This window comes from Nyctereutes procyonoides, unplaced genomic scaffold, assembly GCF_905146905.1.
Source record: "Nyctereutes procyonoides isolate TBG_1078 unplaced genomic scaffold, NYPRO_anot_genome, whole genome shotgun sequence".
NCBI lineage: Eukaryota > Metazoa > Chordata > Mammalia > Carnivora > Canidae > Nyctereutes > Nyctereutes procyonoides.
In genome coordinates this window covers 20,832,895-20,847,219 of record NW_026575126.1, presented here as the reverse complement: position 1 = coordinate 20,847,219, position 14,325 = coordinate 20,832,895, and the positions used below count along the sequence as shown (strand labels likewise).

The 14,325-nt window shown below is 35.4% G+C and overlaps 1 protein-coding gene across 1 annotated transcript in view; it reads right to left on the bottom strand.

Moving 5' to 3' along the window:
* Positions 1–1,488: 1,488 nt before the first annotated feature.
* Positions 1,489–14,325, bottom strand: part of EPHX4 (epoxide hydrolase 4) — a 38,887-nt gene continuing 26,050 nt past the window's right edge. The window contains exon 7 of the mRNA XM_055340761.1: positions 1,489–3,017. Within this exon, the coding sequence (XP_055196736.1) occupies positions 2,786–3,017 (232 nt within the window). The 3' untranslated portion in view covers positions 1,489–2,785. The remainder of the gene's footprint in view (positions 3,018–14,325) is intronic.

Below are 14,325 nucleotides of genomic sequence, written 5' to 3'. Positions count from 1 at the left end.
AGTTTTATCCCCTGACTGTTCACGGAGTTGACTGGTCAAGCAGAACCGCCCTTGGTGGAAAGTGAGGAGAATTGGCCAGAGGATGATGAAGAGGAAGGCAGTGCAGGACTCACAGATTGGCATCAGCACAATCCCAGTGAGGTTGATGTAGCCCAGTGCCATGGGCTGATGCGCCTCTGCTGCATAAAGGGGTTAGCCACTGCAGGCATTAGGACTTGCTCATCCTGTGGCAGAAGGTGGACTCTCACACCTTCATCTCTAAGTTCAAGGATGGCTAAGTTATGAGGCCAACTTCTCAGTGATCTCGGGATGCCAGTAGATTAGATCTGAGGGCAGCCCCTAGAGCACACCCCTTCCCCATATTCAAGTACTCTTCCTATTCACACATAATTAGAACTCTTGGATACAACATGGGTTAATAGGAAATGAGGATGTATTACCCTTAATTATTTTTAAAAATCAGAAACATTAAAAATGATAAATGGCATAATAGAATATCAATAGTACAATCTTTTCTGCTTTTTGTACATGTCTTCCTTTTGACATATATGCTTAATAAATTATCTTCACATGATTTCTGATGTTTATATTAAGGATATATTATATACTACTAGGAATATTATTAAATAGATGAATATTAATTACAACTTTTTCATTTAAATGCCATTACCAGTAAAGTTTATTTACTGTGAGATGCTTTGGGACCTGGTAGTCAAATTCATTTACTCTCCCTACAAATTGATCTCTACAGAGACCATAATATCTCTTTATGCTAAGAGGTTTAACTGATGGCACCCTGAGCCTTTATATGTTACAAGCACTTTTCCACATGCATAGAAAATTAGAATACATCCATTAACGTTGGCCAGAATTAGCCATGGCACATTTGATTCATATTCTTAACATGAGTCCACATGAACCAGTTAGCATTCAAAACTGATGTAAGAAAAAAAAAACTGATGTAAGTAACAACAATAAACCTTAAAATCACCTTTGTCAGTAACCTGTTTTCAGTAAAATAAGTCAGGATTATTTTACTGGTTCAAAATATACAAAGTCCTATTTCTCCCTTTGTTGCTGCCCTTCAGAAATGATCAAGAGGGAAACATAATCCAAGTTGGTGTGAACCAGGCTCTCTTTTTTCTATACCTTGTAACATTTGCAATTCTGACAATGCTAATTTGCTAATTACTGATTTAAATTGCTTTCCCCAGAATTAAAAGTCAAATTGTAGGTTTCTGAGAGATGTTTCTATTTATTGGAGCACACCAAGTTACCAATAAAATAGAGCAGTGTATATATTAGAGCCTGTTATCTTAGTGGAAAAAGTAGAGGTTTTAAAACTAGATGAATTTAGATCAGATTCTGGTTCCAACAATTATACTATGGGCATTGGCCAACTTCATTTTCACATCTATAAATTAGTAATACTCTCTACCTTGCAATGTTATGAGGCACAACACAATGTATTTAGAAAATTGAGTTTTTATTAGTAAATACAAGTTGCTTACAATACAATGATGAGAACTCTTAAGGACATTCCACTTTCTTCTGTCACTAGCAGAACTACACTTAGTGAGAGAGACAATTTTTTTTTTTTTTTTTACCAACTTAGTCTTATTTGGGAATACAGTTGTAGTCTCTAAGGAGCCATGATTTGGCAATGCTACTGGTTATCGCCCATGCCAAATGAGAGCAACCCAAGACAATGAGTATTCCCTTGAGCTTGTATCAGTCTCTACTCTGTAAGTCTTCCCACTTTTATTTGTAATGTTCGTTACCACTCTTGAATCCTTGTTTAATTTAACTGCATGCTGTGTATACTTCTTATGGAAAAGTTCCGTATTACCATCTTTCCTTTATATTTCCCCACAGTGCCTAGCAGTGTGTCAGATATGCTATTTATTCATTAAGCAAATATGTGAGTGCCTATAATCAAGCAGGCCCTTATTCTAGATGTTGTATATATGTCAGTTACTAAACCAGTAAAAAAATCTATGCTTTGTGGAGATTAGATTCTAGTGCACATAGGAAGTATAGAATTCAATTCTGACTGCAATAATGGGTCAAAAGGATATTTTGATCTTTTGTTTCAATCTCTCACCAATTTAGCTAGAAAATGAAGACAAATAATTTGATGGATGTGCTTTCCTATTTTGTATATGTATTAAATACGTATGTGCATACGTATTAAATATGTACATATTAGATATGTACATATGTATACATATATGTATATATATGTATTCATGAGAATCTCTACATCATCTCTTGTTAATCTTTCCAGTATAAGTAGTATTTATGGCCTGTTTTAAGAATCATATTCTTCTATCATATTTGCCTTCAAACTCATAAATCTGAGAGATTTGACAACATAATTTTTTAATGAAAAATAGTAAAAATAAGTTTTGAACAATAAAATGAAAATTTATATCATTGCAGGTTTGCCTTTTTTTAATATGGCACACCTAATCTTTAATATACATTTATAAAAGGCACCAGATAACAGGGCAAGAAACCAAAACTGAGCTACTTTCCCCAACTTCCTTTTTGTACCAATGTACACATTTTAAGGCAGATGCTTTTCTGTGCAAAATTCAACAGAAGAAAATCAACATCATGTTACAAGTTCGCACATTCTTAGATTTTTTTAATATCATTTGTCAGAATATTTATGATAAAGCATATTAAAACAATTTTTTCCTAATGAAGCTTAAGAGGTTGATGAACAATTATTAAAAATTTAGAGATTCATTACAGAACCCTCATAGAAGATATAGAAAAGTCAATCTCTTTTTCTGGTTTCTTCTTTCAGAAATGTCCATATCAGTTTGTTCACTATGTCAGGTTGTTCTTGCTGAAGCCAATGACTAACTTCTGACAAAATAGTCAGCCTGAAATAATTTTTAACATAAATCTTTGTGACTTCAGCCATCTCAACCTCCATAAATGCGTCTTTCTCTCCCCAGAGTAGTAGTGTTGGAATGGTCACCATGTGATGTTTGAGAGGCAGGCAGCTATAAAAACAAAACACATTGACTTGAGACTCATTGTAAAAGCTAAAATAACATTTTTCGATAATGTTCTTTTAAGCCATACATTCTCAAAAGAAGCAATATCACCACCAATGGAGTAAAAGTTGATTCTCAGGACAGTGAAAAAAAATTACTTTTTTAATGTATAAGTCATGTATATACACATAGTACCTAAGCAGGTATTAAAATTTCATAGGGTGGGGGGGCAATTAAGAAAAAAATATCTAAAAAGGCTCCTTAAGGAAGTGATCATGAAAAAATGGTTGAGAAACACTGCATTAGGCAATCAATCTATACAATAAAAAATTTAAAAGGCTATTTAAGAAAGGGCTCAATAAAATTTTTAATTGGATGAGGTTAGCAAAATTTATACTGAAGGTTGTAAATTATATATGAAATTCATCACTATGAGGAATGACTTGCTTTAAAAGCATACCAGAATTTCTGAATGGTGTAATTAGAGTTTAAATGGTGTTACTTTAAATATATTCTAAATTGCTTGTTAGATAACATAGTACATTTTATGTGAAACTGGAACTAAAAATTCAGAAAATATATATGGACTGAACTTTACCATTAAATGATACTATATTTATTTTGCAAGAAGATTGTTTTTAAACAATGTTCTATTATGTATTTTCTTAAAGAAGTATAAAGAATAAAACCATGCATAATTCCATCATTAAAAAACAACCTTTTGGTCATTTTCTACATATATAGTTGAAACCACACTATAAATGAAATGCAGTACATACACACTATTTATATACAGTATCCATACTCAAATTTCATATTGAATTATAACTTGAGAATGTTCTCATTTCATGTTTTTAAAAAATAATTGTAAAAGATAGTATAATAACCTATAAATGACTATTCTCCTATACCTGAATATTAGATTATAAAACAAGGGAATGTTTTAGGTAATGCTATAATGAAAATTTTGTGCCTAGCTCTTTTTTTGGCATTTCAGATCATTTATTTCAGCTAGAGCCCTAGAAGTGGAATTCCTGAATACCAGAAGAGAAGTGGGTCAGAGAATGGATGAAATAGGTGATGGGGATTAAGAGTATACTTGTGATAAGCACTAAGTAATACATGGAATTGTTGAATCACTATATTGTGTACCTGAGACTAAAATAATTACTATGGTAATTATAGTTGAATTAACACAATAAATAAATGTTTTTAATTTTTTAAAAAGAAGAAAGCAAGAAAAATAAAACTTCTTCACCAGATCAAATTGGGAAAAAAAGAAAATAAAAAGAAGAGCATATGGGGATCCCTGGATGACTCAGCGGTTTACTGCCTGCCTTTGGCACAGGGCATGGTCCTGGAGTCCCGGGATCGAATCCCACATCCAGCTCCCTGCGTGGAGCCTGCTTCTCTCTCTGCCTATGTCTCTGCCTCTCTCTCTCTCTGTCTCTCATGAATAAATAAATAAAATCTTTAAAAAAAAAAAAAAGAAGAAGAGTATATTTTTGGGTCCTGAGGTTTTAAATTGCTAAACTTCAATAAAATGTTATATGTATATATATTTTTTAAAGATTTATTTATTTTGGAGAGAGAGTGTGTGTGTGTGTGCATGATTTGGGGGGAGGTGCAGATGGAGAGGGAGAGAGAGAATCTCAAGTAGATTCCTTACTGAGCACAGAGCTGGATGTGGGGCTTGATCCCACAACCCTAATATCATGAACTGAACCGAAATCAGGAATTAGATGCCTAACTGACTGAGCCACCCAAGTGCTCCTGAAATATGTTACATATGAAAGAAAGTATGCACCAAAAAATTGCTAGAATTAATACATGAATTTAGCAAAGTCACAGGATATAAAATCAACACACAGAAATCTGTCACATTTCTATACATCAATAATAAGCGGCAGAAAAGAAATCAAAGAATTGATCCCATTTATATTTGCACCAAAAACAATAAGATACCTAGGAATAAACCTAACCAAAGAGGTAAAAGATCTGTACTCTGAAAACTATAGAACACTTATGAAAGAAATTAAAGAGGACTCATAAAAATGAAAAAAATATCCCACACTCATGGATTGGAAGAACAAACATTTTTAAATGTCTATACTACCCAAAGCAATGTACACATTTAATGTAATCCCTATCAAAATATCACAAGCATTTTCACAGAGCTAGAACAGACAATCACAAAATGTGTATGGAACCACAAAAGACCCCAAATAGCCAAAGCAATCTTGAGAAAGAAAAACAAAACTGGAAGCATCACAATTCCAGATTTCAAGCTATATTGCAAAGCTATAATCATTAAGACAGTATGTACTGGAACAAAAATAGACACGCTGATCAATGGAACACAATAGAGAACCCAGAAATGGACACACAACTATATGGTCAATTGATCTTTGACAAAGCAGGAAAGAATATCCAATGGAAAAAAGAAAGTCTCTTCAACAAACAGTGTTGGAAAACCAAGACAGCAACATGCAGAAGAATGGAACTAAACCATCTTCTTACACCATACACAAAAATAAATTCAAAATGGATGAAAGACCTAAATGTGAGACAGGAAACCATCAAAATCCTTGAGGGAAACACAGGTAGTAACTTCTTTAATCTCAGCCGTAGCAACTTCTTGCTAGACACATCTCCAGAGGCAAGGAAAACAAAAGCAAAGATGAACTATTGGGACTTCATGAAGATAAAAAGCTTTTGCACAACAAAGCTGTGTTCCTCTATAAAACGGGAGAAGATATTTGCAAATGACATATCAGATAAAGGGTTAGTACCCAAAATCTGTAAAGAACTTATCAAACTCAACTCCCAAAAAATAAACCCTCCAGGCAAGAAATGGGCAGAAGACATGAAGAGACATTTTTCCAATGAAGACATCAGATGGCTAACAGACACATGAAAAGACGTTCAACATCACTCATCATTAGCAAAATACAAATCAAAACCACAATGAGATATCACTTCATATCTGTCAGAAAGACTAAAACTAACAACACAGGAAACAACAGGTATTAGTGAGGATGTGGAAAAAGGGGAACCCTCTTACCCCGTGGGTGGGAATGCAAACCAGCATAGCCACTCTGGAAGACAGTATGGAGGTTCCTCAAAAAGATAAAAATAGAACTACCCTATGACCCAGCAACACAGATTCAAAGGAGCACATGCACCCCAATGTTTATGACAGCATTATCAACAATAACCAAATTATGGAAAAAGCCCAAATACCCATCAACTGATAAATGTATAAAGAAGATGTGGTATGTATGTATATATACATACACATGAGAATCTCTACATCATCTTGTGTTAATGTATATGTATATATGTATACATATGTGGAATACCACTCACCCATAAAAAGGAATGAAATCTTGCCATTTGCAACAACATGGTTGGGCTAGAGTATATTATGCTAAGTGAAATAAGTCAGTTAGGGAAAGAAAAAGACCATATTATTTCACTCATATGAGATTTAAGAAACAAAACAGATGAACATGTATAAGGAAGAAAATGATAGAGATCAAACTGAAGGTTAATGGAGGAAGGTGGGTGGGGGATGGGTTAAATGGGTGATGGGTTTTAAGAAGGGCTCTTATTGTTTTGAGTACTGGGTGTTGTATGTAAATGATGAATCACTAAATTCTACTCCTAAAACCAATTTTACCATAGATGTTAACTAACTAAAATTTAAATAAAAGTTTGAAAAGAAAATAAAATCACAAAAGAAAGTATGGACAACATGGTAACTATAGTTCATAATACTGTATTGCATATTTAAAAGTTGCTGGAAGAATAGATCTTAAAAATTCTCATCACAAGAAAAAAATGTGTAACTATGTACAGGGACAATGTTAACTAGACTTGTGGGGATCATTTCATAATATATACAAATACTCAATCATTACATTGTACACCTGAAACCATTGTAATGGTTGAAGTCAATTATACCTCAGTATAAATAAAATAAGCAAATAAAGTAAAACATAATTTTAGGAGAGTATGCTAAGTCTCATTTTACCATGTTACTTTTCTAAACTCTGAGTTATCAACTGATGTGTAAGTATCAAGGCAGCAGTTTCCAGAGTGTTGTATACTCCACATAACTTTCATATGTGGAAATACTTTACTACTTTAAGAAGACAATGTAGAAAATAATCACACCCATATGCTCACCACCAGCTTGAGAAATAAAACACTGCAAACATGGTTACATCTTTCTGCTGACCTTATCTTGATACCATTTTTCTTCTATTCACCCTAAGACAGTGGTTCTCAAAGTGTGGTCAATAGAGTGGCAGTATGACTATCACCTGTGAACTTGTCAGAAATGACAATGCTTGGGATCCATCTCAGACTGACTGAATGGTGGGGTCCAGACATCTGGAGCGTGTTTTAACACGCTCTCCAGGTAATTCTAATACAAGCCATAGTGAAGAACCACTACCATAGGAGGAATGACTAGTGAATGTAGTTCTTACCCTCCCCATGATGTTTTTAAACTTTTATTTTATGTATTAATACATACATACTCTCCCCCATTCCTATGGTTTCTTTGAGGAGTGTTTTTCCTTAAGCCTCCCCACATCCTTGTCCCACCCCCAAAGAGTGAGTGACATTTGTTGGTTCAGGGTGCTGAACTAGGTGTGTCTATCAAATATGTCCTGAGGGTAAGACATTCAATCTCTTTCTCCACCTCTCTCTACCAGATTTGTGGCAGGTAGTGACCTGAGAGGCAGGGGAAGTCAAGTTTGTTCTGGAAACCTTCTCACAGGTGATCTGTTCTAAAGTTTAGACTGGCACTAGGGAATTAGCAAGACCATTCTGTTTCTCATATTAAGCCATAGTCTTCAATCTATACTTTATCAGTGATGAAGGTCTATTTTGGTTTTCATTTGCTGACTCTTGTTTTATTTCTTAACTGGTCCAGAAATTGGGCAGGAAAAATGGGGTACTATTTGCCAGACCTCCCCAAAAGAGTACATATATTTCTATAAACAATATATGGAGGTGTTTTGCATTTTTAGAACTTTATATAAATGGTCTCATACTGTACCTATTCTTCCAAACTTGCTTTTGTGCCTATTATATTTTTAATATTATCCATTAATGATACATTTAGTTCTACTCCATTTTCACTCCTATATAGAATTTCATCTTATGAGTATACCACAATTGATCCATCTTCCCATTAATGGCCATTAAAATTTTTCCAATTATTTTGATAATTCAAATAATATTGAACTTATTCTTAGACATGTCCACTTGTGCACACAGGGAAAGGCTTCCTTACAGAATATTCCCTAAAACAGAATGGTTCCTTAGAGAGTATGCACATCTTCAACCTTATTGTCAAGTTGTTTTCCAAATTGATTGTATGCTCCAAAGCAGCATGTAAGAATTCATTTTTCTCCACACCATTGCCAACACTTGTTCTCAAAGGATTTAATTTTTCCATTCGAATGAGACTGGAATACTTTTCTTTTACCTGATGTGGTAGAGATTGCTCCGTAAAATTTCTTCCTTTCCACTACAGTGATAGAAAATCCAATTTTCATTTGGACCAAGGGCCACCCAGAATAAAGAGTGGTTACATTTACCAGAGTGCTTGCAGCAAAGTGAGGATATGTGGCTTATCCGAAACTATGTGCACAACTTCTAAGCTGTGCCCAGTATGCCCTCCCTTCCCGTCTTCCCACTGACTGAAATGTAGACATGGTGGTAAGCCATCTTGGACCACAAGAACAAAGGCAACACCCCAGGGATAGCAGAATTACAAGACATAAGGTGCCTAGGTCTCTGACCAAAGAGTGACCTAACCATTTTGATGATTTCATGCAGCACAGCCAACACACCGAACTAGACTTTCACTTGTGAGAGAAATATCTTCCTTTCTTTCTGCTACTGTTATTTTAGGTCTCTATTCAAAGCGGTAAAACCTATGTTCTATATCTGGCTACTAGTAAGGTTGGGCATCTTTCATAATATTGACCATTAAATTCCGCTTCTGTAAATCACCTTTTTATATCCTTTATCCATTTTTTGATTGACCTACCTTTTTATCAATTTGGAGGCATTCTTTATAAAATCTAGATATTATTAATTCATGATTGATTGTGTATTGCAAATAACTTTTCCCCATCTAAGATCGCCTTATCATTATATTATTATCTCTTTGATGTTTTTAATTTAATTTTTTTAATTTTTATTTATTTATGATAGTCACAGAGAGAGAGAGAGAGAGGCAGAGACACAGGCAGAGGGAGAAGCAGGCTCCATGCACCGGGAGCCCGACGTGGGATTCGATCCCAGGTCTCCAGGATCGCGCTCTGGGCCAAAGGCAGGCGCTAAACCGCTGCGCCACCCAGGGATTCCTGTTTTTAATTTTAAAGTAGTCAAATTTATCAGTCTCCTTCATAATTTAAGCTCTTTGTGTCTTATTTAAGAAATCCGTTCTACCTGATGTCATGAAAATTTTTCTTATCTTCCAAACATTTGAAAGTATTGCTTATCATGTTTAGGTTTTTTATTTCCCTAAGGTTTATTTTGTTTAGTAAGAGAGAGGAATCTAATTTCATTTTATTCTATATGAATATCCGATTGTTCCAGCAACATGTACTGAATATTTTTACTACTGGTTTAAAATGTTCTCTGTTATAGCAAGTTCCTATATGTGTGGTTCCATCTTGAGGCTTTCTTTTCTGTGCCATTAATCAACTTGTCTAACCCAGAGTCAACAGCATATTTTATTAATTTTATAGTCTCATTACAAGCCTTAATATCTGATAGGGTTAGGCACCCATCTATCCTTTTCTTTAAAACTATCTTGGCCATTCTCAGCCTTATGCTCTTCTATAAAAATTTCAGAATCATTTTTTTAAGTTTCATTAAAATTTCTTACAGTTTTGACTGAAATTAAAGCACTTTATAGATCAATTTGTGGGGAATCAAGAACTTTGTGATAAAAAAAAAAAGAACTTTGTGATATTGAAGTTTTCCAATCATGAACATGATAAACCAGGGCTAATTTTCACTAGTTTAAAACAGCAAGTCTGTATGGATTGTTAAAATACTTTTTAAAATATTTTATCTATTTATTCATGAAAGACAGAGAGAGAGAGGCAGAGACACAGGCAGAGGGAGAAGCTGGCTCCATGCAGGGAGCCCAACATTGGACTCGATCTCAGAACTCAAGGATCACGCTCTGATCACGCTCTGATCCTGTTAGCACGGCCGAAGGCAGGTGCTAAACCACTGAGCTACCCAGGCGACCCTCGATTGTTAAAATATTAAAATGCTTCTCTACTGATTAGTAAATAGCTACTGCCTTGACCCTGTATTCTTTACTACTTCCAATAAATTTTTAACACATGCTGGATTCAGCTTGAAAAGATTTCATTTTGCATTTCTGGATCTGTTTATAACATAGTCTGACCTATAATTTTCCTGTTTTATATAATCCTTGTACTGAAAGTTATATCAGCTTCACAAAATGAGCTAAAGTATATGTCTTCTTTTTTTTTTTAAGATTTATTTATTTATTTTTTCATGAGAGACACAGAAAGAGAGAGAGAGGCAGAGACAAGGCAGAGGGAGAAGCAGGCGCCCCACAGGGAGCCCGATGTGGGACCCGATCCCGGATCCCTGGATCACGACCTGAGCAGAAGGCAGCTGCCCAATGGCTGAGTCACCCAGGCGTCCCAAGCATACGCCTTCTTTTTATAATGTCTAAGTATGTTTATTAAAGAGAGGGATTTCTGTGTCAGAACTTACCTTTAAAACCACCTAGGCCTGTTTGTGTGGATGGGTATTATGTTTTTGTGGATGTGCTTTAAATTAATAATTCCATTTCTTTAATGGCTATGTTTATTTATTTAGGTTTGCTAATTCTTCATGAGTCAGTTTTGGTTGCTAGATTTTTCTTAAAAACTGCCCATTTTGTCAAAGTTCTCCAGTTTGTTAACCTAAATTTATATTTCATCTGTTATGTTTATACTTATATCTATTTTCTGCTTCATTTTTTTAAAGATTTTATTTACTTATTTTATTTAAAGATTTATTTACTCATGAGAGACACACACAGAGAAAGAGAGAGAGAGAGAGAGAGAGGCAGAGACACAGGCAGAGGGAGAAACAGGCTCCATGCGGGGAGCCCCACGTCGGACTCGATCCCAGGTCTCCAGGATTAGGCCCTGGGCCGAAGGCGGCACTAGACCGCTGAGCCACCTGGGCTGCCCTATTTTCTGTTTCTTAATATTGTTTATTCATGCTTTTTCTAAGCCAATCTTGGCAAAATTTTACCTACATTAATAATCTTAAAAGAATCTGCTATTGATTTTTTGACTCTGTGGTGTCTTTACTTTTGATTGCTTTAATTTCTGCTTCTTGTCTAATTTAAATTATTTTCCTTCCAGTTTATTTTTGTTCACATGTTGCTCTATTCCTCCCTTTTCAAATTGGACTCTTTTTTTTTTAATTTTATTTATTTATTTACGATAGTCAGAGAGAGAGAGAGAGAGAGAGAGAGAGAGAGAGAGAGAGGCAGAGACACAGGCAGAGGGAGAAACAGGCTCCATGCACCGGGAGCCCGACGTGGGATTCGATCCCGGGTCTCCAGGATCGCGCCCTGGTCCAAAGGCAGGCGCTAAACCACTGCGCCACCCAGGGATCCCCTCAAATTGGACTCTTAACTCACTAATCTTCTTTTCTCTCTTCTTTCCTAATATAAGCATGGAAAACCACGATATCGTTCTAACTATGGTTGTAACTGTATTCCACATGTTTTGATATTATTTTTTCTAAGTATTTACTAGTTTCCATTATGACTTTTTTTGATCCATGAGTAATTTTTAAAAAATTTTTATGTAGGCTCAATGCCCAGCATCGAGCCCAATATGGGGTTTGAATTCATGATCTTGAGATCAAGACCTGAGCTGAAATCAAGAGTTGGATGCTTAACCAACTGAGCCACTTGGCATCCATGAGTAATTTTAAAATTTTTTTAAAGTTTTTATTTAAATTCCAGTTAGTTGGGATCCCTGGGTGGCGCAGTGGTTTGGCGCCTGCCTTTGGCCCAGGGCACGATCCTGGAGACCCGGGATCGAATCCCACGTCAGGCTCCCGGTGCATGGAGCCTGCTTCTCCCTCTGCCTGTGTCTCTGCCTCTCTCTCTCTCTCTCTCTCTCTCTGTGTGTAACTATCATAAATAAATTAAAAAAAAATAAATTCCAGTTAGTTAACATAAAGTGTAATACTAGTTTCAGGTATACAATTTGGTGATACTACACTTCCATACAATACCTGGTGCTCATCATGACACATGCACTCCTTAATCCTTATCACCTATTTAACCTTTTTCTCCACCCACCTCCCATCTGGTAACCATCAGTTTAAGAGTCTGTTTCTTGTGTGTTTGTGTCTCTTTTTTCCTCCTTGCTCATTTGTTTTGTTTCTTAAATTCCACATGTAAGTGAAATCATATGGTATTTGTCTTTCTCTGACTTATTTCACTTAGCATCATACTCTCTAGGTTCCATCCACATTGTTACAAATGGCAAGATTTCATTTTTTTTAATGTCTGAGTAATATTCCATGGTATATGTAAACCACATCTTCTTTATCCATCCATCAGTCAATGGACACTTGGGCTATTTCCATAATTTAGCTGTTGTTGATAATGCTGCTATAAAAATGAATGTATTCCCTTGAATCACTATTTTTTTATTTCTTTGGGTAAATACCTACTAGTGCAATTGCTGGATTGTAGCCATGAGTAATTTAAGTTTTTAAAATTTCTGGATATATGGAGTTTTCTAAAAGTTTATTGTTATTGTTAATTTTTAACTGTGTTATGTTCAGAGGATACAATCTATACAATATTGATCCTTTGTTATTGGTTAGGATTTGCTCTGCAGTCCAGTATGTAATCAATATTTGTAAACATTTTTATGTACTTAAAAATATTGCATATTTTCTAATTATTGGATGCAGGATTCTAGAATTATTCATCAGATCAAAGATATTAATTGGGTTGTTCAAATCTTCCACATCTTTTTAAAAAAGATTTTATTTATTCATGAGAGACACAGAGAGAAAGAGAGGCAGAGACATAGGCAGAGGGAGAAGCTGGGAACTTGATCGCGGGACCCCAGAATCATGCCCTGAGCCAAAGGCAGACACACTCAACCACTGAGCCACCCAGGTGTCCCAAATCTTCCATGTCTTTATTATTTTTTTTCCTGCTTCACTGATCAACTTTTAAGAGAGGTGAGTTAAAATTTCCAGTAGTGGGGGGATCCCTGGGTGGCTCAGCGGTTTGGCGCCTGCCTTTGGCTAAGGGCACGATCCTGGAGTCCCAGGATCGAGTCCCGTGTCGGGCTCCCGGCATGGAGCCTGCTTCTCCCTCCTCCTGTGTCTCTGCCTCTCTCTCTCTCTCTCTCTCTCTCTCTCTCTCTATCATAAATAAATAAATAAATCTTTAAAAATAAATAAAATTTCCACTAGTAATTGTGGATTTGTTATTTTTCCCTATTTTTGGTGCTTTGTTATAAGCTTAGACTTGTTAATCTTTTTGCAGCTTAGATCCTATAGCTAATCCAATTCCTAGTTCATTTTGGCTCCTTAGCTCCAAATTTTTGAGAGTCCTTGAATGAGTCTATGGTCCTGAGGAATCTTAAGGTGACAAATGAGGATGATTTCCATACCCAAGTATAATGTACTATACTTTGTAGTCACTATATATTACATAACAATTTTTAATTATGTACTTGGCCTTAATTATCCTAATGTAAAGAACCATCAGAAGAGGTCAGTTGAGTTTCCAGAAGGTTTGATGTGACCTCCACCCAGCTAGATTTACCCTATAGCAATCTAGTTCAAAACTGTCTTTCACCTTTATGTAAAATTGTAAGTTTTGACCTTCACAGGCCTGTTTTTTTTTCACTCTTTCTCTCTCTATGCTAATTAGCAGGATTCTAGAGTTTACTCTTGGGAATGCAAGTCCTCCTAATGAACAATTGTTAGTAAAAGAATCTCAGTAAGATGAGAATATTTTCTCTTTCCTTATAGCTACTTGCTTTGTATCACAAAGCTAGCTTTGATAAAGGGATAAATCAAGAACATTTAAAAACTAACTCCCATTTAAAATTTTGACTTGTATGAAATTACATCATTCTCTTTATTTTCCCTTGTAATTCTCTTTACCAATGTTATTTGTAAAAATCAAAAAAATGACAATACATAGACTTGAGACAACGTTGCTATATCCTAAGAGATACAACCTGTAACCTCTGCAATGTCA